The sequence below is a fragment of the Drosophila gunungcola genome, assembly GCF_025200985.1.
Source record: "Drosophila gunungcola strain Sukarami chromosome 3L unlocalized genomic scaffold, Dgunungcola_SK_2 000002F, whole genome shotgun sequence".
Lineage (NCBI taxonomy): Eukaryota > Metazoa > Arthropoda > Insecta > Diptera > Drosophilidae > Drosophila > Drosophila gunungcola.
Window position 1 is genome coordinate 4,184,152 of NW_026453178.1, and position 27,804 is coordinate 4,211,955.

The 27,804-nt window shown below is 40.7% G+C and overlaps 2 protein-coding genes across 18 annotated transcripts in view; both read right to left on the reverse strand.

Moving 5' to 3' along the window:
- Positions 1-37: 37 nt before the first annotated feature.
- On the reverse strand, positions 38-5,742 carry LOC128257693 (uncharacterized). 3 transcript variants are annotated; one of them, XM_052988811.1, is made up of 2 exons: positions 5,122-5,742; positions 38-2,456 (listed from the first exon to the last, which is right to left on the reverse strand). In XM_052988811.1, exons 1-2 carry the CDS (start codon positions 5,177-5,179, stop codon positions 313-315), a joined length of 2,202 nt encoding a protein of 733 aa, XP_052844771.1. In that variant the 5' UTR covers positions 5,180-5,742; the 3' UTR covers positions 38-312. The 3 variants fall into 3 exon arrangements, with proteins under 3 accessions (XP_052844771.1, XP_052844773.1, XP_052844772.1); XM_052988813.1 differs by lacking the exon at positions 5,122-5,742 and adding an exon at positions 3,047-3,426 and having other exon boundaries at positions 38-2,452; XM_052988812.1 differs by lacking the exon at positions 5,122-5,742 and adding an exon at positions 3,047-3,426.
- An 8,166-nt stretch (positions 5,743-13,908) lies between these two features.
- LOC128257695 (CUGBP Elav-like family member 4) overlaps positions 13,909-27,804 on the reverse strand; it is a 127,533-nt gene continuing 113,637 nt past the window's right edge. For 3 of the 15 annotated variants that reach the window (XM_052988827.1, XM_052988816.1, XM_052988818.1), the window contains 7 exons: positions 19,311-19,454; positions 18,956-19,223; positions 18,123-18,221; positions 17,212-17,289; positions 15,589-15,765; positions 14,866-15,523; positions 13,909-14,412 (listed from right to left, as the gene is read on the reverse strand). In XM_052988827.1, coding sequence (XP_052844787.1) covers positions 15,396-15,523; positions 15,589-15,765; positions 17,212-17,289; positions 18,123-18,221; positions 18,956-19,223; positions 19,311-19,454 — 894 coding nt within the window. In that variant the 3' untranslated portion in view covers positions 13,909-14,412; positions 14,866-15,395. Of the gene's footprint in view, positions 14,413-14,865; positions 15,524-15,588; positions 15,766-17,211; positions 17,290-18,122; positions 18,243-18,955; positions 19,248-19,310; positions 19,455-27,804 lie in introns of all 15 variants that reach the window. The other 12 variants (XM_052988830.1, XM_052988821.1, XM_052988824.1 and 9 more) reach the window with 6 other exon arrangements.

Consider the following 27,804-nt stretch of genomic DNA (forward strand, 5'->3'; position numbering starts at 1 on the left):
TTCTTTTTTTTATCAGAAAACTTAAGATTCGACACACTTTTATGGTTAAACATTGAGTTTATTTGTTAACAATAACACTTCATTAGGCACTAGAAAAACTGATGAACGACTAGGAAGCGTGGCTGAGGATCATTGATCGCGTTCTGGGGCAGCCCGCATGGACGGAATCGGCATGGGATGGTGTGCTTCTGCTTGTGCTTGCGCTCCACCCTCCTCCATTGGCAACGCCAATCTCATCTCGTCTTAAACTAAATCTTTGGCAGTGCTTTATGGTTGGCTGGCTGGGGGATCGGGCTCTCCTCGAGGGAGGACCTATGTGGCCTGGTCCTGACTCTGCAGAGTATCCTCCCGTCCACCGCTCTGGTGCTTGGCCAGATCGCTCTCCGGTATGTGATCCTTCCAGTTGCGAAATAGGTAGCGCGTGAACTTCTTCAGCTGGCGGAACTTGCAGTAGGTGGCACCCTCGGCGGACTGAAGCTGCTGGGTCTGGATGAGGAAGCCCTTCTCCTTGAAGGTCTTCTCCAGCTTCTCGCGCTGCTTCGACCGCCTCGAGGATCGCCGCTTACGCTCGCTATCCGCCGTAGATTTGGGCATGGGACTCTGCGAGCTGGAGCACTGGGAGACCGGACTGTGTGGCGCCACGTGGTTGCTGCTGGGCAGGAGCAGCGTCGAAGTCGGCGACTCCGGCGATATTTGCAGGAGTTCCGGACTGAGGTCCGTCGACGGGGGTGGTATATCCACGTAGAGCTTCTCCTGACTTTGTCCCTGCTGATTGGGCTGATTCTGCTGAGTCTGCTGGAGTTGTTGCTGCTGATCCCGGGAGATGAACTCGTAGCCGCGCATCGTCTTGTCGCCGGTGCCGTTGTAATACCGGTAGTTACCCTCCGCATCCACCGAGAGCATCTTCTTCTCCTGCAGCGTGGGCTTGGCCCCGCCGGTGAACTTGAACTTGCAGATGCTCACCTCGTTGGAGGGACTGGACGAGTGCTCGGCGGGCATGGGCGGGATGAAGATGGCCGACCGCTTCCGTTTGCGCATGGCCAGCGGAGCAGTCTCGTTGGCAAAGAACCCACTCGGTATGGGTATCTTGAGGGACAGCTGGTTGTCCTTCTCGATGGTCTCCAGGGGTACGGGCATGCCGCCCAGGTGGCAGGACTCCACCAGCTGCTGGTAGTACAGGCCCACTGGCTGCAGCAGCAACTTGGCCGCGGACATCGGCTGATCCTCGCTCCCGGCCAGCTCCAAGGTAAGGGGTTTCCCCAAACCTAGTGGCGTGGTCCGGTGCGAGGAGCTGCCGCAATCCGTCGTGGCCGTGGTTGTTGTGGGCGTGGTCCTCGTTGTGGGCTTCTCACTGTCGCCGCTGGAGATGGAGAAGCGATCGCCGCTCTGATCGCGCAGGCAGAGATTCAGTGGCTCCTCGGGCGGCATCGCAATTGTGGCCGTTGAGTCCGGCGGCGCAGCACTGACCGGCATCTCGGCCACCGAGGCGGGCACAATGGTGCCGTAGTTCTTGTAGATCAGGTGGCAGATGTCCGCCTTCTTGGGCTTCCGCCCGCGTCGTGGCTTGTAGTTGTCCAGCGTAATCTCACCCATGTAGGGCAGGTCAGCATACTTCAGGGAGCTTCTCTTCGAGGTGGCGGTGGTTGTTACCTCCGCACCTTTAGCCGGCACCACTGACGTGGCTGCAATGGGTGAAGATCGCGAGGCTGGAGCATTGGTCCTGGGAGTGCTGGACTGCTTCTGCTGCTGGCGCTCGGCACTGCGCTGGATCTCGGCAATCTTCCGCAGCCAGCTGCGCACGTTCTCGTGCGCCTGACTCGGCGGCGGCGGAGGAAGAGGTGGAGTAGGTGGTGGCGGCAGCACCGGCCTTGCGGGCTGACGACCTTGGGTGGCCTCGTAGTGGGCGGCGTATTCGGCGGGCAAGGCCTGGTGGTGGAATCGCAACTTCACGGCGCCCGCCTCGTTGCCTCGCTTTCGGGATCGGTTTTGTCCTTGACTTTGAACTGGTTTCACTGTCTTTTGGGGGGTCGGTGCAGGGGGCTCCACCTGTGCTTGCCTGTTGGCCTTTCGGCTGCCCATCAGCAGATTGGCCTTCAGTTGCTGCTTGGTCAGCGGACTGCAGGTGCCGTTGTGCGGTGTCTCGTGGCCGGCACTTTTGCGCGCCAGCAGCGTCTTGAAGGGATGGTCCTCGTCGTGGCCGTCGTTGGTGGAGCCATGCGAGATCAGCGGATCGTCCGAGCCCTGCAGCAGCAGACGAGTACTGTTCAGGTCCAGCCGGAGTTGCGGATGCTCCGGCGTGGGCAGCCAGCACTCCAGGTCGGGATCATGCTCCAGCTTTATGTTGGGCAGCAGCTGGTCCAGATTGTTGGTGGCTGGAGCAACTGGCATTAGCTCCGCCTTGCCAGTATTGCCGTTCAGGTCGCAGACTCTCGTCAGTTCCTGCATGCTGATCCTGGCTGGGGGAGAAAGTTGAAAAAAATAATAGTTGGTTAATAAGTGAAAAAATATACATGCGGCGTATACGCAATCTTGGCTGTGATATGAAAAGTATGGTAGTTATATATATGGCCTTGATTAGAAATGAAGTAAACTAAGAAAAACATTGCGTATACGCAACGTGTATCCTCGCTGGAAAACTGCAAAGACCCTGCCTAAGAAAGCTTAAAAAACCAGAGAGAAGTTAGAGGTGAATCAAGGCAATACATTGCGTATACGCGACGTGAGAAACACACGTTTTTCCCTCGTTTTGTGTTGTTATTTTGATGATAGCCGGCAGGGGTAGCTAAACACGGAGACGGAGGAGGAGGAGGAGGATAGTGAGCACGGGAATTCTATTTAAATGTCTAAGAGGAACTGGCAAGTGGCGCTCTCTCAGCCAGCACACACACGTATACGCTCCGAAAGCAAAAATGTTGTTTTTGTGCATGAAATTCGATTCCCTGGGCCGAAAAGCATGCCCATAAAAGGTCTAAATGCCCGGCCTGAATGGATGCCAAAGGCTTCTTGGGTTTCCTCTTGCAAAATAACGATGGCGAGTTGCTATTACCTTGGTTTCCTACACGTTTGTACGGTTAAGGTGCCCCGGAAAATTCGATGGATCGTTTGGCGGGTCCGTCTTCAATTCAGTCTTGGCTCAACGATGTCCGGTTAATCCCCGGGTGAATCACCTGCTGCAGATAATCGTCACAGTCCACAGTAGACAGTCCACAGATCACTTCACGCTGCCGACGGCAGGCCACAGTTGACCAGAATCGTCGCTGTGCGCGTGTACATCGTGTTGACATCCAAAACGCAACTAGTTGCGGGAAAGCCGAGTCGCGGAAAGCATCGCTTCTTCGGAATATGCTCCTTAGATGGACCGCCGCGGAGAGCACGCCCCACACACAATAGAGGAAAATAGCGCGGACGGTGGCAGTGAGCGGGCCAAGTGGAAATCAAATCAAATTCCGCCGCTCTTTCCGCGGCAGCGATGCGTTGTCGCTGCTCGACATCGACCACGATGGATGTCGTGGTAGTGGTCCGCATTTAACGCCAAAGACGAAGCTATTTCGTGTGCGTTCATTTTTAGAACAAATCCAACTTGTTGCCGGCCATATAGACGGACCCCTTCTGGCCGATCGGACAAACATCCAATCCACACAATGCGCTATGCCGCAAAAAAGAAAGAAATTTCGAAAATGTACTTTTTTCCTTTTCGCAGTTTTTCATTCATGAGCTTGTTTGTTATTTCAACAGATCAGGGTGAAAACAATTTGGTTCCGTCTATAGTGGGTTCTTGGCTGCATTGGGAGCAGCCCCACTCCTAGAGGGTATCCCCTGTTCGATCACCACAGTTCCCCCTCCCTCGTCGTTCCGACGGCTACGCGTATATGTGATTGCTGCTCACTTTGATGGCGTTTTATTTATAGCACCTTGCTACTTCGGGTTAGGGCAACTAAGAATCGCCTGCGCCTCATTCGGATTATGATTTTTCGGGAAAGGAATGGTAAAGAAATACACCACCCGAAATAGACAGTGGATCGAGGCGGATACTCTATTTCGGGAAGAGCACACGGGAATATGGGTCACCTCCAACTCAACCTGGAGTGGGTACACCGAAAGAAAGGATCAACTACTAAATCGAAATAAATTTAAATAAATGTCCAATTTATTACTTTAATGCTTTAACTTTTAACTATGACTTAATTTATGTAAATTTATAATAGTCATCAATAAATGTATAAAACATTTAAAAACACTTGTCAATACAAACAAATGTTTTTGAAAAGAATTTGGCATTTTTTCATCTCCTGATTTTTTGCCAAAAGAAATTAGTACTTTGGCCATAACAAACCAGATAATGTCCCAAATATGGAACTTGTGTACTTTGTTGAACTTGTAAAAAAATATTCCCAGTTAATTGGCTCTCAAAAATGGAAACTTTTATTTTTTGCCCTTTATGGAACAAAACGATGATGTAATAATCCTTGATTAAAAATGTTTAAATTATCAAACAAATAAATTTTTAGAAAGTATCCTGAAAGTGATGGGGATCGTTAGCTAGGAATGTAAGCTGTGCAAAACAGGACCTCTTTTGATAATGTTTAAACAAAAACCTCATACTAATTTAAAATACTACAATAGTCCCCATATTGATATCGTCTAGATAAAATCAGTATTTTGGGCAAAACGATTTCAAATATGGCAGTCATAGTGCGTTGAACACATTTTGGAGTAATTCAAAGTAAAATAGTGTGGAAAACTCCCCTTCAAAAACGTGGACTCCAAGAATTTTAATAAAGATAATGCAGTATGCAGTATGAGGCTATTGAGGTATAAACCGTCATTGATATGCCACAGCATTTCATAATAGTGTCATTTTAATCTTGTTTTTTTGGCTGCAGCCAGCACTGTTACAGTAGGTTATGGACAGAAGAGTCAACGCCAATCACTTCACTTCTAATCACTTTCTCCGCTGCGCAGTCTGTGGCGATACTCAAACCATCAGAATGCAAAGCACAAATCACGTTAGCAGCTCCCATCCAAAAGCGAAAACATGCCTTTTGGGGCTGCGTTCTTCAAGCGACTTATTTGGCTGACCAGAGTCGATAAGGCCCCCCTTGGTTATAGCCCAATACCTACCCGCTTTCAGCTGGAAAGAATGGCATTCCCCGTCGATCGATTTGCGACTGTTGCGCATTGCGTGCAAGATCGAAGATCGAACTTCGCAGAGATCACTGTGCAGCGATGACGCTTTTGCCGCCAGTGGCAGTGGGTGGGCGAGTTTTTCGCGACCTGCAGAAGCTTTACATTCTACAGACGGCGGTTAGACGACGGTGAGCGGTGGTCGGTAAGCGGTAGGTAGTCGGTAAACTGACAAGCCAGAACCGGAGCTTACATCACCGGCCAGCGGCGTCCAACCTACGGATCCGGAGCTGGAGCTCTTGAATATTGCACATCTATTCGGCAGCTGCGACTGTGCGACTGCTGCGGCTGCTATTTTACTGCCAGCATGTTTATTGAGCGACACTCACAGTCAATACCTGCTTACGCGAACGTACATATTTGCGTTTATGGCCATAACTGCCACTTCAGACGCCCACGCGCCACTTGTTGGCCCGCATTTCAGTGGCGAATTCTATGATTTAAGTCTGGCCTTGCCTCAAGTTCACTCTTTTCCCGCCGATATGGGTTTAGTATTCCCCTGGGATTATCTCACTGTATCACTATTTTCATCATTTTTCCGTTTCAGAGCGATTTTTACCACCATCAGCCGGTTAGAATTTGCGACTGAGCATGCGAACGTAATATGCAAATGCTTGGCTTCAAAAAGCGAACTGCCATTTGAACCGACTTCCATTCGAATCCGATTCGTTCTGCCAGTTTTGCCAGCTGGCCAATATTTTTCAAGTCAGGCCTGCCATATCGATGGAATAAGATTTGGAATCCGAATAAGAATAAAAAACGACGGGGGCTAAATGATATTTTTATGGTAAAAGTTTATTATTTGCAACTTTATTTTTAGTTTCTCCTTTGTGTTTTTGTTTTGTTTTCTTGTTTAAATGTCTATAAAGTATATATAATATATATTTCTGCATTTTTTGTGGTTTGTGTTTTTTATTTTTATTTTTGTTTTTGTTTATTTTTTTTTATATTTTTCATAATTTTTTGTTTGGATTTTTTTTTTGCTTTGTTTTGTTTTGTTTTATTTAACTTGCCAGTTGTTCTTTGTTTATATACCTATTACACATTTGCATAAGTTTTTGTGTATAATAATTATTATTAATAATAATTTAATTGTTGTAATTATAACTTGATTTATAATCTCCAGCCGCACTCTATATCCAATTTCCTGCGCCCTATCATCAATGCGCTTATGTCGCCCATCAGCGACGCCCAGTTTTTTGGCAAACGAAACAAAATGTACACTGCTCGCCCATATTTTGAAACTGGCTTTAATTAATACTAGGGGTTGTTTGATATTTCTGTTATTACGATTTATGCCTCCATCTCTCCTTATTGTTAGCTTTTCAGCGCGATCTGGATATCTAACTAATCTCCTTTGCTCCTATAAAACCTAGGGTTTTATATTATCCTGTTTTAGTGGTTCAGTGTGTTCCGGAAAAAAGCAGCTCTTAAGGAAACAAAGTGATCAACAAAACAAATCTGTGTTTAGGGGTTTTGGGGATTTTTGGTTTTTTTTTGGGGTTTTTGGGATAGTGGCGGCTTTTTTAATCGATCGGTAGTTATTGTTACTGTAGTATGTACTCTTCTATTATTATGCTGGGTTTATCTATGTGGTATCCTGCAGTAAGTCGCATAAATAATGTTTAAAATATACTTCTGTTAATAATGCTTTAAGTATTAAAATATTTATAGTTTTGTCCATAATTAATTAATAGTTTTCTTGTTCGATAGCATTTACTTGTGTTGTGGGCTTCCAGCCGATTTCCGCGTGTCAAAACATCGCGGAAAAGGCCGATTGAGTATATATAGATATATATCTGAATTGTTTTTTCGGTGTTTACTTTCATCCTTTTGTTTTAATGAACGAATGCACAATTTTACACACTTCGCCATTTTGGTTTCATTATTCATAGATTGTATTTAATGTACACATATGTATAGTATATAGCGTATATTTCTATAAATAGTTATATAAAGACCTTTTTGTTGCTATTATAAATGATTTACTTAATTGTTCTTCACGTCTGCTATCCCATCTGTATCGATCAACTACTTTTGACTATTACATTTTTATCATCTTCCTCGTTAGTTCGGCAATTGTTGTGTGTAAATATAAATTTTGTCATATTTAATATATGTATGTAAGTATGCATGTTTTAGCTGTGTGCAAGTTTCTGCCCATACTTCCGTTCCATCTGTGATGTATTTGAAAAATCGTATAAAGTGAGAAATGCTCGATTTGTGTACAAAGTGCGTTCGATGTCAGAATTCAAATCAAAGTCAATGAAAGACTAGAGAAAAACTCTTGAACTGTTTCGGGCTCATAGTGCCAGTGATCCTGTTTATGCTCTATTTATATTTTATTCTTTTTGATTCTGAAACCATTTTACATTTAACATTTAATTCATGTGTGTTGTTATTCTTGATTTCGTCTCGTCTCGTTTTCCTCGATTTGTTTTCTTTTTCGAAATTCCTCTTGACAGATTTTAAAGGAACTGATCACGAATCGTGTTGGGTGTAAAAAGCATGCTTTGTCTTTGCCTTTCTTGGAGTTGGTTTTGCTTTAAATTAAATTGATACGAATTCTGCATTTTCTGTCTTTACATTTATGCTACTAATATTAGGTGCAAGTACTCTTATTTTTAAATGTCATTTGCTGAATTTTAATGTTAGGTTTTTGTTTTGGTTTTCGTTTGTGTTTCTCGTTCACATTTTGCTGCTAATTTCTTATTGTTTTCGTTAAAGGTGCTCTTCAATAATCTCAAATAATGGATTGATGTAATCATTGCTAAGTAATTGTATTTGTGTGGGTTTGTTCTTGGGAGCGGAAAAGACGAATGTAATTACACAAATGTTTGGACAATAGCAAATCAAATGGAAGTGAGTTAGGCTAAGATATCGAAATTAAACCACATGCCGTTTGCTTTCGTGTATGTTGAGTGATTTGTGTGTGTTTGCATAATGCTAAATACGGACGGATTTCTAAACGGAAAGTATATAGAGTGTGCAAAGAAGCTGTAGCTCAATTACGACGCATTTGAGAAATAGTTTCTGAAACGCATCTCAAGCCACACTCAAAAAAATTGCAAGTGTAAGTGTGTGTGTGTGTGTATGTGTGTGTTCTCTGATGTGTTAATGCTAAAATCTAGACTAGCAACTATTTTTGTTCTTATTTTTTTTTGTCTCAATAATATGCAATAATTCAACCCTCTGGTTTGGGTTGCTGTTTGAGGGGTTTTATTCTATATACAATATAAATTCGCTTTGACCATTTGGTTTAATTCGATTAGCCTGCTCTGCCAATTGCATGAGTTATATCTCTGTATCTCGTACCTCGATCTAACATTTGGCTAAGTACTAAAAGATAACAGTTTTATCTACAAAAAATAACTTTGGGCCTTTTCAACGCCAATATCTCCAGCCGTACACTTATTCCTCTCATTTCATATCATATCATATCATATCATATCATATCATATCATTCCATCCGATTTGGTTTGTATAATTGCAAAATTGGTTTATAATGCTTGGTTGACCTTAGCTCGCTAATAAATCTTTCTTTGTTCATAGTAATAGTAATAATTGTCATAATAATAGTATTATAATATATCGTCTATATAAGTACGACTAGTTTCTGCTTTTAAAAATGTTTAAATTTCTCCGATTTTTTTTTTTTTCATTTTGTTTTCATATATTTTTGTTGTATTTTAAATGCACTTTCTGAGCTTTCTTACAAGCGCCGCCAATTATTGTTGCTGGTTTTGTTATATTCCTATGGCTTCTACTGCCTTTCCTTGTCCCAACTTTGCCCATGGTTGATGGTACTCTAAAGATCTAACCCTATGCCTATCCAAGCGAAATCTAGTTGGTAAGCAATGCTTCAAAAAGTGTGTCTCGAGCTTTAAAATATCGTATCGAAAAAAGTGCGCAAGCCTTGGGGTAAACAATAGTACAATAATGAATGAAGTGAAATGGTATCAATACGAAATTATCATAGCTATTCGATAAGTTTAGTTTACTATTTAGATTTAACTGCATGTTTTACCCTGTATCCAATATGTCATTCTTGTGTTCCTATTAAAACCAAACCAAAAATGCGCTATATTAAAGGCAAAATGTTTTGGGCTTGGCAAAATAGATATGCACCCCCATCCATTTCACTTCTTTCGTCCTTCTGCCTTTTTGGGCCCTTTTAACGGTGTCAGTGTGTGGTTTTTTTTTTTGAGTGTTGATTGGGTGTCTGTGTAGGTGTAGTTAGAAAACTAGTGTACGCAATTTTGGTAAGTCCTTGGTTATGGTGGGGTTAAGTGCTTGTCTCTATTTATTATATATCGTTATCGTTAGCTTTAGTTTGGTTTTACTTTCTTTTAAATACCTGCAGAAAAGTGTATCTAAATATATTTTTGATTAGTAAGTTCTAAACTTGGACTCCAGTGTTTTTTGGTTGTTCTTGTTATGTTCTTTTGTTTCCGTGTCAGTGTTGTAAGCTTCATTCACTACTTTGTCTAACCTTGTCATTAACTAGTATATAATATATTTGTGTATAGTATATATAATAAATAAAGAAGTTAGTTTTTATTAGTAATGCTTTGTATAGAGTAATAAACATTCTATAAGAATGCCACGTTTCGCATTTTGTATAATAAAATACATCATGCGTAGGACAAAATCTATTCGCATATAGATTAAGTTTAAGGAACGATCATCGATAAGAGACTTCATTTTCATTAGTAATGTACAATGCTTATTCTTAGTTTAGCGCTATTCTTAGCTGGCTGCAAAACAAAATGTTGGAATCCAAAGGAACAAACAAAACAAAACAAACCAGCAGGAAATGAAATGCCAATGGGGGTCCCTTCGATTTCACATCTCTTCGCCGGCAGATAAACAACTGGAGAATCGCCGAGGTCTGCCAAGTTATATAGTAGACTATATATATCGCATATCCGCGTATTTGATATGATGGATGTGTGTGTGTGGTGGTGAGTTCGTTGTGTGCGTGTGCGTTTTAATTGAGAGACAGTGAAAACGCGGAGTATGACGACGCTAAATGCAGATTGTAGCTTAAAAGGAATGGTTCTGGCACTAAACTGGATTTTGGCAAAACTTGCAAAGAAATGTGCCAATTTTCATATCCCCTCAAGAGAGATGGGCGAAACCTGTCCATTTTCAGTTAATGTGGTTGTTATCTATGGTTTATGTCTAGGAATACTTCAATTTTTACGAGTTCCAATTTTTACACTTTATGCTCAAGGTACAATTGTCTTTTTCTATTCGTTAATGTTTAATATGAATTCGACATGTTTTTTTGTTAATTATTTATTTAGCATTCTTGTTGTTTTTGTTTGTTTTTTGTTTTTTTTTTTTTGCTTTCATCACATTTTATTTTGAATTTGAATTAAGCGATTTAATTGTTTGTTTATATTGTATTTTATTCGTTTATCAATTTAATTTTGATTTGGCTTTAGTGGTTGCTTGTTATCACCGCTCTTTAAAATTATCATTAAAAACAAACCAAGCGCAAATGATAAATAAATTTGATTTTGTTCACACTTTTTGTTAAACGTTCGTGTCACAGCCCTTTTCGTGTTTTGGTTTTGGTTTTTGTGTTTTAGTTTTTATCAAAAGATACTTAAGGGAGAACATGGGTAAACGATATTTAAATCGGAGGGAAGTGGATTATGCCAAATTCTCAGTCCTCTGTTGTGGGTTGGGATAGTGTGGTTTGGTTATTTGGTTTTTTTTGGGGGTATGTGCCCTAGTCTGTCCTGGTATCTGCCAATTGAAATTATTCAAAAGCCGGATGTTACAGACGCGGAAAATAATTAGAAAATAAAACAAGTTTTGGTTGCTTTGTATTTTTGTATTTCAATTTGTTTTCTCTTTTATTTGTTCTGCTTCTCTTGGTTTAGTTTAGTTTATTGTGTGTTATGCTTTAGAAATAATAGTTACGATAATTTAGGGTTTTAGTATCCTTCCTTTTGGTATATAATTTGCATATTTTTGCCAAAATCAGTTTAGCACAAAATGTATTATTTTGCTTGATTCCGTATGTTTCATAGTATAGTGTATATGATCTAAAAATGTTTGTATAATAGCGTATAATAATAATAATTTTAATAATAATTTTTTATATATTAATTTAAATACTTGTGTTCGTATTTTCAATACATAGATAAATCATAATTCGTTAATCATAATCATAGTACATAATAATAGTAAATTATTATTATCTCAATAGTTTGACTTGGTTTTTATATTTCTTATTCTTCATTAAGATTTAATTTTCTTTATGCAATAATTAACTTGAATTTGACTAGATCGATTCATACAAGATCGTAAATACATGTTGTGTGTTCGTGTATTTGGATGAATTTTTCCGAAGTAAAATTCTAGTTTAGCATTTTAATTCAAAGCTGTCAAAATTGTTGGGTGTCTCTGGCTGAACTACTTTTGAATAGGCGCTAAAATCAGTTTGATAATTTTCATATATGTAATGTACTTGTATGTTTGTAGGTATATAATTATACTTGTATGCGTGTGTCGTTAAATAACTGCCATTTTCATTCGTTTCTTCTCAGTGTGGGACTTTCATCCGCCTTTAGGTTTCATTTTCTATATTTACAATATTACTCCTGTCGAGGCTTAACATTTGTGATTCAAAAGAGGAGAAAATTGAACAGATTAAATCGATTTGACCTTGAATATAATTATATTTCCCCCCACTCTGGCCCACAGCCTATTTGCCCAGATTTCTAATACTGTCTCATTGATCCGACTGGCAATACTCACAACGGAAATGTAAGCTGTAGCTGTAAGCTGTAACTAAAAACTGAAATTGATATTGATATTGGTTGAGAGGGAACCCATAAGTATCTGCACCAAAGTATTTATTGCACTGGTAACAAAATTAACTTTAACTCTGATAACAATTTTCATTTCATATTTAAATATTTCTTATATTTTTTTATATTTATATTTGTTAATATTTAAATTTTATATCTTTAGTATCAAATACGTTCCACAGACGATTGCTCCTCTGCAGAACCCACAGACTAGGCGACTCTAAACTTATCATTTTCACTATACAAACTCTAAATAATTGTTAATTTTCTCCACCTTCCACCTTCCTTCGTCCTTTATCCTTTTACTATCCATAATCTTAGTTTTTGGCATATTTAGCTGTAGATTTGACTCATCGGTCCTTCTCCCCTTCGTATTCTTGCATTTGTACAGATTTTGCTGCTAAATTGTTAAAGATTCGATTCAACAGACAGTTGAGTAAATGTCGGATAAAGATCTCATCGTTTATGTTTCTTATTGACAATAATATTAAGTTAGATTTCGGCTTAGGTGTGCGGGGGTGTTGTGTCGTCCTTTGTCAGTGTGGGAAACAAAACAAAGAATATTGAATAAATTTAATAGGCCGTGATAAATTCTCTAGTTTTGCTAAAAAATACTTGCATTCTTTTTGACTGTGATAAAAATTCTAATGGTAATTTTTTGTTTATAATAACAATCAATAATAATTAATATATGCTTAGTGTTAAATAGTTTTGCTTAGTCTGGCTAGGGCGCGCTATGGTCAACTTGATCGGAATATGATTCATTATCTGTATCGGTATCTTTCTCGGAGCTGGTTGTGAAAATAAGTGGACAAAACTTTCAGTTTTCTGCTGTTCTGTATATCTATTTTGTATATATTTTTATAGTAATACTTTCATAGCAAAATGTTTGTTATGTTTTCCATTTTTTCAGTAGCCCTATTTATATTTGTTTTTCTTTTCCTTGTTTTTTATTTAATTTTTTGGTTTTTTCTCGATTTTATTATATATTTCTATGTATATATATATATATATATGCATGTATATCTGTAAGTACCTGTAATTGTTTTTGTTGAAAGCAGCTAAGTTTAAGTGTAAAGTTGTTGTTTGATTTTATTCAAAATTTTGTTTATTATTCTATAAAATCGTTTACGATTTTTTTAATACAATTTTAAACTAAACGATATCAAATCAAAAAAATCGAGAAGTTGAAACAATAAAAAAAATTTTCTCCCTCAGAGAATATAGGCCAACATAAATGATCGCTGTAGATATTGTATTTCATAAATCTTTTCAATGTTTTTTGTTTAGCTTTCTTCACTTTGATTCTCTCCAATACTTCTAACAAATCCATATTATAATATTTCTAAAATTAGTACTCATTTATATATATTATAAAAAATGATATTTTTGCTTGTGGTCAGGCTGATCAAACCCTTTTGGGTTTGGACATAGCCCTCAAAGCATTTCGCATATTAAGTGGCTTGCTCTGCTCCGTCTAGTTCTAACTTCCTATATCCGTTTTGTTTTACTTAAAATTAATTAAATTCGAATTTTTGTGTTAATTTTTCATGTGTACATATAATCTGTTTATGCATCTGTTGAATCTTTGCCCTTTTGCTTACCACTAAATGCTAAAAAGTTGCAGACCTACTTTGTCTTCTTTCTCACCTAACTGCGTCTATGTCCCTTCTATATTTTAACCCTTTCCTTTAACTGCTGCCTTCTATTTCCTCGATTAACTGTAAACTCCGATCGAGTTCATCATCAGATTAACAAATTCAGTTTTAATAGTTGTTCTTTTATGTTTGCTTTGTTTTTCAACTAATTTTTTCCTTGCGCAGATTTGTTAATTTTTATAAATTCCCATCACCAATTACTTATATAAAATGGTTGCTGCGTTTATCGTCCTTAATTGTTTTGTTTTGTTTTTTTTTATTTTTTTATTTGAAAACCCAGATAATTTTGGTCTCTTGCCAGTCAGTTTTTGTCTCAAGTTTTGTGTTCTGTGTGTGAGTGTACTGGTGTGCAATGTTCTTGTTCTTTAGTTGTTAACAAAACTATCAATATCAATGTTTGTTCCTTGCTTCTATAAATATATACTTTTATTAAATCGATATTTTGGCAAAAATTCTGTCATTCTTTCTGTATTTCTCAATTTTATAATTTGGTTTGTTTTTTGTTGGTTTTCTCTTATTATTTTTGTGTGTACTTCTGTACTGCATTCAGTTGAATGTATCATCGGATAAATATATATAAATATATTATATATATAAATCTATTCCATTTTTCAGCTCTAAGGTGTTTTCTTTTTTTAATTTACATTTTTCTTGTTTTCTATTTTTTATTTTTTTTTTTTTACATACGCTTTGCATGTTTTTAATTTCTATAATCGTTTTCACATAGCATGGCGGACGACCATCTGAAATGGGAGAAAAGCAATATTATAAGTAAGCGGGTTTTAAGTTCGGTTGCTTATCGAAAAGGAAAGTCTATTAAGTAATATGGCATACAATTTGCTTAGAAAACATTGTTTCGTTACAAATCTATAGAGTTTAAATATCGTTAATATTGTTTTCGATAAGCTATATATCAATATAATCGATAAGTCATCGGACAACATTTTTATATTTTATTTTATTATGTATTTATATTTAACATATTAATTATAGTAGACCGATTATAAATATTTCAAATCGATTATTAATAACGAACGACACCTCAAAAATCGGTTTAATATCAACATTTTCTGCGATCGATACTTTAATCGAAGGGGGCCTCAAACATCGATTCGATATATGTACATGTAGTACATTCTGTGATCCCTAATAGTATAGATCCTTTTGATCTTTGGTTGTTATAGAGTGTTGCTTACCCCATCAATAGTTGCTCTTTATTGTAGCTGCAGTTGTTGTGGTTGCTGTTGTGGTTGACGTTGATGTGTTGCCTTTAGGCCTTTCGCTTCTGCTGTTGCCACATGAATAGTTTCTCGACTAGTTCCACTTTGGAGCAATTTGTGTTGGGTGGATCGTTGGATTGGTTGTCAGGATCGATTCTATTGTTGTTGTGGTTGTTGTCGCTGCAGTTGTCGTTATTATTGTTGTTGTGATAACAATAGGTGCCACTGCGCCAGCTGGCAAACGTATAGGGCATATGGGCATTGTGGTTGTGGTTGTGAGGATTTCCATTGGTTAAAGTTGGCCTAAAGCTGCTCCCAAGGTGGTTATTATAGTGGACTGCTGTTGTTGTCGCTGTCGCCGATGCGGAAGTTGCTGCCGGTGTGGAAAATGCGTTAGTTGTTGGCAAAGCTGTTGTTGCTGATGTTCTTGCTCCAGTTGGCTGTATTTGTTGTTGTTGTATTTGTTGTATTTGTTGTTGTGAATTGCGTTTAAGGAACTCCGATTGTTAATAGGGTCGACTGGCATCCTTTGGCCGCTTCAATTGAACTTTCAGTCTTTTCATGCCAATCTGGAAGCCATTCATGGCCTGAATGGCCGCTTGAGCGCTGGCGGGATTATCGAATGAAACAAAACCTGCGAAGTTTAGTTTAGAAAGTTAGATAACAAGGAATTGGTTTCAAAAGGCAATATCACAGTACCGAAACATTTGCTCTGGTTTGTAGCACGATCAATGAAGACCTTGGAGCTGATCACATTGCCAAATGGCAGGAACATTTGCATTAATTCGGCATCGCCAAACTCTTGGGGCAAATGGTAGATGAAGAGATTGCAGCCCTCGGGTCCGGATATCGAACATCCTGGGAACATCAGAAAATCTTAAAGGGAGACATTTCAAAGAGAAGAAACAAAGTAGAGAACAAATTAAGTTTAATAATGAGGAAAATCATAAATTATAATTTATGAGTTATGTCTGCTTGCTGGTTCTTGTTTTCTTGTTTATTTGTTTGCACTGGTTTCGACTTAGTTTGACTTGGTCTGATCGATTTCTGATCATATTTGTGGTCTGTGTTCTGTGGCTGATCTTGTTTCTGGACGAATCAACTAAAACTAAGGCGCACTATAAGTCTGCGGAAAGTAGGAAATCAAAATCAAAAACCATGAGCAAACGAACAGTCTAAATGATATACTTCTTAATGGGTTTGCATATATGTACATATGTACTTTATAGATGCCTAATGAATACTTAATAGTCTTTAGCTTAGCTTTAGCCCCGATTTCTGTATGATAATTATGTGTATGTGTGTGGGGGTATATTATGGAATACACACTTAGATGTGTGTGTGACTGGGTGTAGACACATGCAGGTAAGGTCTAGAGGATACACAGTGAAACAACAGACTACGGCGCACAGATATCGAAATGGAACCAAACGAACTTTACACTCAAGTTAGGTTTATAGTTAGCATGTAGGTAGTATACACACACGAATACAAATGAACACACACACACACACATACACAGAGATACAACCACACCCACACACTTTGTTTTACGGGGAAACAATGGATTACTTGTATCTCTGTATCCCTGACGAAAGGCAAAAAGATGAGCAAAACGAACCGAAAAAGAAACATAAAATTTTATGAGCAAATGTCTTCGAAATACGCCGACGGTCTTTATATGATTTTAAGCAGTTAATATGTAATTTTTACGATCGCATAAAATGCCGTTGAATGCAGCCATTAAAAACGATTTACGCCTTGCTTGCCAGCCCCATACAAAAAGGGTTGAAAAGCCCAACCATCCTTTCTACTTTTTGGCACTGGCAGTGGGCGGTGGTTGGGTGTCAAAGGGATAAAATGTTTATCAAAATAAAATAAGGACCAAAGAAACCCAGTATGCAAAGTAATTAATTTTTATGGGCTTTTGTTTTAAATTTAATTTCTTTCCGCACAACAAATAAAATTAATTACTGCTCATCGTTGGCCAGATCGAAGACGATATCTCTCTCATTGTTTCTCTCAGTGGGTTTGTGTGTTTGTGTTGGTGTGTAGCATGTTTACGATGACAAAGAATCGAACAAAATTCAGAATCAGGAGAAACATGTACAATGTAAACAGATAAGTATTTGCATTTGCCCGAAATCATTCTTATGTTTGGTATAAGGTCAAATGCAATATCGTTTAACAAGAACTGAAACAAACGTACGAACGTGTTTGGTGGGATATATAGGGGATATATGGGGGATATATAGGGGATATATGGGGGATATATAGGGGATATATAGGCGGTGATTAACGAAATTATAATGAAAAGCTTACCTTCACGCTGAGTGGGTGCAACCGCCGCTAGGGGAGGTGGTAAAGCTTGTGGAAACTGTCCATAGACGGCGGGAAAGGCTGCATTATATATAAATAATTTTGTTTTTGGTTTTTACACAAATTCCGAAACATTTATAAAGACACACAACAGTTAAGAATACGTATAAATATTTATATATAATATATATGTTTTAAGTATGTGAAATAGTTCTCATATTTTAGTAATCAACAGACAATGAAACAAATTTCTAAAGAACCAAACTAAATGTCGTTAACAGACATAGTAGATCGACTGGATTTGAGATTTGGGTTAGAACAATACGCTGATTACTGAATCGTTGTTTTCATATCAGGGCACTGATTAATAATTATTTCAATTAATTTTTTGAAATCATAGTAAAACAAACTGAATAACATAAAAGCAAACGATCGGAAGTCAGCATATATGGTAAATTAATTATTTTGGAAACTGAGAATCGACCATATATTATTTGCTTCCACTGCACAAAGAATAAAAAATAACAAGTTTACTTTTTTAGAATTTAGGGTTATGTAACACGTTACTAACAATAAATATTTATGGCATGGCACAACAATTATTAATTATTCGATAAAAACAGATATGAATGAACGGGCTGTTTTTTCCTGTTGTGGCTGGGGTTCATTGGAACATTATCCGATGCTATGAATGAAAATGAGTGTGGTGGCGATGGTACACAATGCCATGAATGATGCAGATTATGGGCTAAATGTGTAACTGAAGGCGATTCAAGTGACATGGGGACTCAATGATATTTGGAAATTAAGCAAATTGCATTGGAACATCGTCTTGCATTGGCATTTTTAATCCGCCAAGCGTGTCTTGGGTCTTATACTTAAATAAAGTTTAACTAAATCTGGCCAACACTTACCAACTCCTGGAAACGGTGGCAGACCAGGGAAGGCATGTTGCAGCGTAGCAGCATCGCCGTTTGGCAAACCTTGTGGCGGTATAGTCAAGTGCAGCGGATCTGCAAGAAATAGTTCAGTGGCTATAGAAAATATTTAGAAGTTTCATGGAATAAATTCTTACTATAAATAATAATATTTATTTATTATAAGTTTTTCCCTGGTTGTTCTTTCCTTAAATTAATTTAATTGAAATTTTATGTTCACACTTGATTTTATTTTATTGTATTTTCTTCGCTTAAGTAACTAAAGAATGAAGTACAATAAAATCTAATCAACAAAGTATATTTAAGGAAAATTTTTAAAAAATATCAGTTTAGCTGGATTTATAAAAAAATGATTATTATAATGGTTCTCTCCTTACAAATAAACTGAACTTTTGTTGTACAGTTCTATCTGGTACTCATATGTATCTGTTCATAGTTATCGTAAGCAAACTTTTTTATTTATGGTCGTTTTACAAAATATTAAATTTTTGTGATTTAGTTTTAATTTAATAGCTTGGACTCTTATGAAGCATAATGTAACGTTAAATTTTAAACGGTACATTATAAGTTTTTTGTAAATTGCAGTTCAGATAGTTCAGATGAAAATGTGTTTGTGTTGAAATTTGTTTTATATGAAGAGAAATCTAAGTATATAGAAATAGAAATTGGTTCAAGTTACTTTTGTACAGTTAACCTAAGAAGCTGCCATATATGCTTGTTAATAAAAAAAAAAGGTAAACGGTACGTGCTATTTTTTATAATATATTTTGCTTATATTTTATCGTTAAAATCTAGTCAGAAATACTCACGTCCTGGGAATGCCGTTTGTGGAATGCCATTCGTAAAGACGCCGTCCGCGGCGGCGGCAGCGGCGGCCGCTCCGCCGGGCTGTCCGTTGGGCGTGTTGGCGCCCATGTTGAAGTTGGGCATGGTCGGCGAGGGCAGCGAGGGCGGCTGCCCGGTGCCGTTGAGGCCGTGAGGTATCTGCGTTGCCAGGGCCGCCATGGGGTTCATGTAGGCGGCGGCGGAGCCGGGGGCCGTGGCGGCGGCGGCCATCAAGGCGGCCTGCTGTTGCTGCTGCAGTTCCGGTGGAGAGGGAAGCTGCTGATTATATAGGCGGGGCAGCAGAGGGGGCGGGGGTGGGGAGAGGGGTGTGGGACTCACCTGAGCGTAGGCGCCGTACGGACTGAACTGATTAAAGACGAACGGATTCAGCAGATTCATGTGACCGGCCATTTGCTGCATGCGCCTTATTTGTCGCTCCTTCTCCGTGTCGGCGTATTTGACGACCAAACTGGAGGATGCACCCTGAAAGACAAAAGCGGAGTGGGTGGTTGGAGTATTCGAGTGTTCGAGTATTCGAGTGGCATTGCATATTTATAGGCGGCTTTTCCGCTTTCCTTTCGCCATCTCACTGGGGAACAGGAAATCCTATTACAGGCCATTATTTTGTGATGACAGAGTACCTGTTCGCTGTCTACCTGTCAACTCTCTCAAAGGGACGGAGGGGGGGCTAAAAGAAGCACCTGCTTCCTTTGTTCGACTGCTCATTATTATGTTATTATAATTATATGGAAAAAATATATATCAAAATAATTGGCATACGCGGCACTTCAATTTGCATTTCTATTCAAAGCGGCTTATGGGCTCCCCTTCTATTTGCTACCTTGCCACTTGCAACTGTCGTCGTCTATTGTCAAAGTCTGTCAATGATTTTGATATAAATACGTTTGACAAAGGCCTAGGCCTGGGAAATTCCACTTTCTTTGCTTTTGATGTCAATTAATTAGCATAATAATGGCAGGCTTCACATTTCGTTTTCCCCGATTCCCCTCCCCCCCGCCGATTCATCGACTTACGTATGACAACTTGAATTGAATAGGCATTTGCAATATTCGGTAACATTCTGTTTCGTATTAATTAAGACGCTTTTTGTAATGCGAAACCTTTTTCCCGATGACGATGATGGATGGAGTGGGTGGAGGCGGTGCTAGGGAAGCAGAAAAGCTTTTATGATTTTGCAAATCATTAATCAAAGTAACAATGATATTGTGTTGCACAATTCAACTCCACCGCCTTGTCGTGTGCGTGTGTTTGTGTGTGTGTGTGTGTGGTAGGGCTGTTAATGAGTCTACAACGGAACGAACAGGTGCTTCAAGTACAACGGCTATTTGCTCTGCCTTGAACATAATTTTAATTAATGAAATATGAAACTCGAGATTATGCAAAAGGCCATAAGCAACGAGCAGTTCTTGGAGTCCTTGGCAAGGAGAAACTACTAGCTATCTGGTATAGTAGTATAGCCTGGAGATGCTGCCCAGATCCTGTAATGGCTTTTAATGAGCTGCCTTGAACTCAAGACTGGGCTCCTCATTTCACAGGAAAATTAATTTCAATCTCTGACATACAAGCTATTTGTATTCGAAGCTTAAGGCAGATTAAACACCAAAATTGTCCATCAAAATGTAGGTGATTCTCATTTCAACCTCAATTGCCTGCCATTGAAGGCGATAAACCTCCATTAACCGAAGCTAATCTGTGGCCCTAATTGTCTCTGCTTCCAAATAACTATGCAACAGGGCCCCCACCGCAAAGGCTCATAAATTAATTCATTAACGTCAATTTAATTGTCTAATAATCCCTGGCTCATGTCAGCTGCCTGATGCCCGATGGCTTATGGCCAAAAAAAAAGGTTGGCCTTTATACAAAAAAAAAAAAAAATCAACACAAAATTATTATGCTGAGAGTTCTCAGATTCAGGCAGACATTCAGTCAATTTGAGCGTTTATTATGTGCTCTATATGTGCAGTTGTTTGGCCTGTTCACTTCCACTTCCGCTTCCGCTTGACGAAGACGAAGACGACAATGTCTGCGACTGCGACGACGACACGAAATTCCCATTCAAGTGAATTGCTGCCGCCAAATGAAATGAAAAATTCAACACGGCACACAGACACATCCTGGCAAGGACTCTCCTCCGACTGGAGAGTTCTATAGTTGGCAGCACGCCTAACCAGAGCCACTACGAATGGCAGTCGTGCCTGCCTCAGTGGCAAAGTGCAACAGGCAGCTGGCAGCTGGCAGCAGGCTGGCTGCCAACTAACAAGCCAACTAACCAGAGGAGGTCCTTGGTCCTTGGTACTGGGTCCTGGGTCCTGGGGCTCCTGGACTCGTGCCAGGCGGCACTTTTGGCAGCAATCGCATGTTGCATGCCACTTTTCGGGGCGGCACAAACGTGACGCCATTAGACGACGGGCCCACAGTCCTTAGCCTTTCCTCGGCCCAAATATTTTTTTATTGTTTTTTAATGCCGCTCACTCAAAGTTCTTCGCCTGGCTTCGATTTCTGGGGTTTTCGCTTTTTTTTCGGCAAAGTTTCCAACCGCACGGTGGCCAATTACAATTGAAGGGCTTACAGTGCATTTAAAAAGTAATTTGTCTGCCGCCCCAAAAGCCGTGCACGTATTTATATATTTCAATGCGAATGCAAATGCAAATGCGAATGCGAAGACTCTGTCCCAGGGTGAACCTGTCGGTTTTTGGCGGGGTTCTGGTAAAAGGGGGGGAAGGGGGATATTGGGCCTGGGGTAATCACAGTAACCCGTGTTCACTAATGGTTCTACAAGCCACAGGGGCAGCCGGTAAGCCCGGGGACTACGGACAGGGGCGATGAAATGCAGCCAGGATATACATACTCCTGCCGCACAACCCACCCACCCTCTGACATAATAAACTCGCGCCGGGAAGTATGCAACGTTTACCGAATTCAAAAGGGAGGGGGGTGGAGTGTGGGACTGGCAGTACGTGTCTGGGGACATGTTAACATGGCAGTCGTGCCAAAAATTATTATTCCCGCCTCGCCACGTTCACTGCGGCCATGCCTTTGGCTCCTGGCTCCTGGCTCCTGGCTCCTGGCTTTGCATCTGTGCTGCTGCTCGTCCTGCTGCTTTTTGCTTGTTGCATACTTTTAGGCGCGAGTGTGAGCGCCGATTTGTCAACGCCTAAAAGGACAACATATTTCTTGTCCAGCCAGCGAACGTATAAAAAACGTTTCTCTCCCTTGCACAAATGGCCGGCAAATGGTTTTAACAAATGAATTATATATATTTTTATATGCAACTGATTTGCATTTTATAGTTTGCTCTCCGGTCTCCGGTTTGCGGGCTTTACATTTCTTTCGATGCTCGTTTTGGCCGCAGCTTGTTTTAATTGCTAAATGAATTGGCAAGTGCCGGGCCAGCATTTGTTTAATGGTGAGCCATTTTTATCTATCAATTAAAGCAGCGACAGCGAAATGTATTCAAAATGCTGCCACATAAATTTCCCAGCCTAATGGTAATGGACATTTCTTCTCTTTTTGCCCATTGCCATCTGTTGATGTTGTTACGTGTTTTTTTTTTGTTGTGCAGGCAGGGAGAGAGAAAATGGATTTAAGCCATTTAAATGTGTGAAATTGATTCACAGGGTTGGACTACAATAGTTCACGTAATTTGCCCGCTGCAATTTCGGCTGAGAGTGGGACTTAACAGCACTCTGAATGTGGCACGTTCCGCTGGCCACCGCTGAAACGCCTAATGACGTTTACACGGCCAACATAATTACAGTAATAATGTGGCTGAGACTGCCACCGAGTTGCTGGCAGTGGTTCGTGGGCACCACGATGATGACATTAGCGAGCAGTGTCAGGCGACAATTTAACGAGCAACGTTCGTTGCACACACGTATGCGCGAAAAGGAACCCCTGTCAGTCAGTCTTTTGTGTGTGCCACGAATAACAAGAGCAACAGCAACAGCAACAGCAACACCAGCAACAGCAACAGCAACAGCAACACCATCGAATCCAAAGCACATTCGTCACGAAATGAGGAAGCGGCAACAGCCAGCTGCTCGTGCGTGTGTCGACCAACCATTTTGTATGCTTTTAAATTAGCCAAAGTGTGAAAGTGTCATGTTTCGAAATATGAAATTAAGCAGGAACCCGGAAGAGGTGCTCAACGCGAGAAGGACGATGGATGCCAGCCAGCCATTCAGCTTGTTTATGGCGTGCATGCCGTGGGTATGCTGTAATTTGTTGGCTGAAAATTAAAAGGAAGTGCACTTCAATTAACGTTTGTTGTTCTCCAAAAGGGGGGGGGGGGGGGGGCTTCCCTGAAAATAAATGTGGTAACCCCTCAAACAGACAGAGGCCTGTCTTAGATCCTTCATTTGCATGGGAAAACTCCTCACAATGAGCCAGTTCTCAACGAGTTTTCTAATTAATTTGCACTTAAAAGACAAACCTGAACTGAACCCGAAAAACTCTCAATGGCACAAAGTACAACCGAGTAAAACTAATTACAAATTCGTTTTCAGTTTTTAGTTTGCAGTTTTTCATTCCACGGTCAGCGGCAGTGTCTATAGTTGAGCAAAATAGGAGTCATGTCAAAATGGTGGCTCAAAATGCTTTCCCTTAATCCGAAAACCGCAGATCCCCAACCTCGAGTAAGTAATCTTTTCCGGCAAATAAATCACACCATTGCCAGTGGAGGAGTCGCAGGCGAAATTAGTGTAAATGCCACTAAGCTACCTAAAAGTATGCTCAGCATTAACGGGCAAAAAAAAATCAGGAAATTTACGTACTATGCGAAAAGTTACTTTGCGCCCTCAGTTCTCAGTTCTCAGTACTCAGCCGCTCAGTAGTCAAAAACCCAAAAGTTGCGACGCGCTGTTAACCGCAACTCTGCCCTGGACGGCAATGCATACATTAAACAACTTTTGGCTCATTGCATTCTGGTTCTGGCCGGTATCCACCACCCATCGCCGCACCAATTTCGAGCCAACAAAGGGCCGCCGGCGAAGCGTAAAATGCGGGCAAGCAAAAAAGCAGGACTCAGACGACGACGATGGCGTTGACAATGCAACTTGGCCGCGGCCAAAATGAAAAACTTATTTAATTTACTTTGCTTTTTGCCACAGCGCCCCAGCCATTTAATTCAATTACTCGGCGAGAGTTCTTTTCGCGGGTCCTTTTTCTACGCGGCCTAATGGGGCCATCAACTGGGTTGAAATTTGACAAAGAATCCGCGAGTAGATCGCTGCGTTAAGAAGGGCACAAAAAAGGGTATCGATCCTGGGAAGAAAGAGCCTGCTAAATGGGCAATCAACAGGCTGGATTTGCCCAGAAATGCTTGGAATGTGACAGAAAACTTTAAGGGCAATTTCGCCTCAAGAAGTTTGGAATAGGTAGGGCATAGTTAAGTTCTGCTCTAGCTTTTCCCTTTCCCCTTTTTACTGCATTTGTCTTGCATACTTTCGAGAGCTCAAAAGGACTCGGGGTCCTTGGAGTTCTGGCCCCTGTGTGTGTGTTTGTGTCAACATTGTGTTGTTATTGTTGGGTATAAATGTCTCCAGTGGAGGTGGTGGGCTTACTCAAACAAATAAGGGCTGGGCTCAACTGAGTAAGGACTCAAAGGAGGCGGCAGGATATTGCATGCAAGCATGATTGAGTTTCGAGAGAACATGACCGAAAAAGAGGAAGCGCACAATTTCATAAATTTAATGCGAAAAGCTGCACAAAAAGGACCTCCGGCTGCCTTGGATCCTTAGATCCTTGGACCTCTTGGCCGCCTGATTTCAGTTTCTGCTTCAGTTTCAGCTACAGCTTTTTAGCATAGCATTGCAACAAATTGAATCCAGCACTAAGGACTGGGCCTCTAATGCAGTTAAAATCACAGTCCTTTCCAGCACACACTCACACAAACACACACATACTATACTATATAGACAGAGTGAAAAACTAAACCACTGCTGGGATCGCAGGGATAAAGCAGCACTTGCCACGCCCCTTCTGCCCCCGGTGTCTGTGTGTCTGTCTGCGGCGTTTTTTGCGCTTGATTGAACAGAATGCCGGGTGGAAGCTAAATTTAATTTACGAGTCCGGGCACAAGGGGTTGGGCAATTGGGAATAAGACGGAGATAGTCGGTGAACATGAATATTTCATCTGCTCTGTGGCAGGGCAGCAGAACAAAAAGTGCACCAATCCGGCAGACGCCTAAAAAGCACTTCCTTTTCGCCCATGCTACCCCCACTTTTTTAACCACTGAGCCAGTGCCGCCGAGTCGTAAACAATTTACAGTCGAAATTGTTAATAAAATTATCAAATATTGTATTTATGGTCAGGGTTTAATGGTCAATGGGGGAAAGTTTAGTGCAGGGGGGCAGGACCTTTTTCGGTGGCAGTTTAATTTGCTGCTTTGGTTTTACGAGCTGTTGAGGCGATAGTTGGTCCGTGACAGGGATGGCAGATAAGCTCGGCACCGGGAGATTTCCACTTTACGGTTTTCCGGAGTCTGGACTCCAAGCTGGCCACTTAAATTTAGCTGATACTAGCAATGGCAGACCAATGATGGAGAAAACATTATAATCAGTAGTATACTACCAATCGAAATCACAATTAACCACAGAAACACGCGAACACAATTAGCTTTGGAATCATTTGGGTAAAGGACATGTCAGAAGCAGGAAAAATATATATTTTCCCCTCAACTAAAAACTAAACTAAAATCCAAATGAAAATATTATTAAATTCAATTGGGCAAACATTACAGAAACATGGACCGGCAGGACACGCACAAAGGACATATGAACATGTGGACATATGGACATATGTGAATGTGGATGCAATGTGGCGTCCAGTTGGCCAGCGGCCGCCGCAACAAACGACCAAAAATTGCATTGCCATTTTTACGCGCAATTTGTTTTGCGGAAATATTGTGAAAGTTTTGCGAACGGAGGACAGGCTGCCACGTTGGCGACATTTGGCCAAATTGCACACTAATATATGAGTGTGTGTGTGTTGTGTGTTTGTTGCGGAGTGTGTGTGCAGCTGCGAATGCGGATGCGACTGCTGTGTGTTTGGGCCAAATGGTCAAATGGGGAAATGGCCAAATGGCCAAATGGCCAACGGCAACTGGCCACAAATGCTTTATATATTTTTATTTGCTTGCGTTATGCGTTGATTTCTGATTGTTTCACATTTTATTTAATGCCCCAAAAAGGCAGCCCCGCACCCCACATCCCCCTCCCCAAACTGACAAATTGAAACAGCTCCATCGGTTGCCGCTTATACAAAGATGAAGCCATCAATGTCTGGCTGTCTGGATTTAATCATTGCCAGTGAAGTCCCACCCAAATGCAGTAAGCACAAATCGCTGGCATGCCTCGGCAGACACATTTGCCTGTCCCTCGGTCCCTCTGTCCCTATGTCCCACTCTCAATTGAAACGCAGGACGAAGGAATAGGAATTGCGGTCTGGGCCAGGACCCTCCTTCTCAGTGCATTCCCCAAATCATGGCAAATCTTTTCTAACTATTTGCAATTCAAGCGTAAGTCCCCCACTCACACGCACACACACTCACACATATGCAAACTGCTCCACCCACAGACAACAAATCTTGCAATGAATATATTTGGCAGGAGCAAGCCAAGGATTTGGGGAAACCGAAAAGAGAAAAAAAAAAATGTTGCACACTTCTAGGCGTTGGCGGCGTGAATCGTTTGACTTTGGCAGGATGAGAAACAGAAAAAAAAAAGTCAAACGAGGGAACGACTGCTTCTTGGCTGATAAACGAGAGTAGTCTTGGTAACTGACTGCAGGGAACTCCCATTTCCATACATCCGCCTCTACGCGGCGGTTTATATTTTGACAATTTTTCCTGCTGCAGGTAAAGTTTTTTGTCGCTGCTCTCGAATTGCCAAAAGGAAATGATAGACGGCAGTCGGTAGTCGCTTGTTTTCTAGGCGATTTATACGATTTATACACTCCTTTGTTGTCTGAGTTGCAGAGCCTAGAAAGCAATTTACCTGCTTATGTGAGCTTTAAACTTGACTCCTCTTTAAGACGACTGTGCTGTGCCGAGATTGTTCGAGGACTCAGTTATTTTTCCATTTTCCATTTGGCAACTTTGTTCAAACATAAGCAGATATGCAGTTGCACCGCCACTGGCATACATTTTCATCTAAACATGCCGCTCTTCTGCTCGACTTGCTTATCACAACAAAAGTTGGCTGGGCAAAAAAGTCGAAGCCGAAATAATATGCCAAAGCATTCTTCAGTGATTCTGGCTACGCGTTTTTGCACTTCAAAGTACTTCAAATCAATTTTCTTCACTTATTTTCATAAACCCCGGCGTAGTCCCTTTTTCCCTTTTTCCCAATACCCATATCCTTTCTTCCATTTTTTTTCTGTTCGCCATCATCATTGGAGAAAAAATTTGCCAGAAAAGTTCAATTTTTGAAAAATATTTGCAAATTTCATTCACTGCGCTCGTCCATTCAAATTTCCTGCATTTATGTTGTTGTCCCTTTTGGGAACGGAAAGTGGGTGGCGGGGCGAAGGACTAAGGGCGAAGGACGAAATATGAGCGGGCCAGGAAAGCGAGGAAAAATGGAAATAAAGGACAACAGAGCGGCCAGCAGCTGGGCGGCTACTGCCACTCCCACTCACCCGCCCACTCCCGCTTCCACTCCTTCAAACATTTTCGGCACATTTGCCTGGGCGCAAGGACCTTTTGTTATATTGAGAAGGCAGCAAGAAATTGCGCTAAGATGCTTATCCTTTTTTTTCTCTTCTCTTTTTTTTTGGTGTGCTGCTCCCTTTGGCAGGGGCAAAAAATGGTAA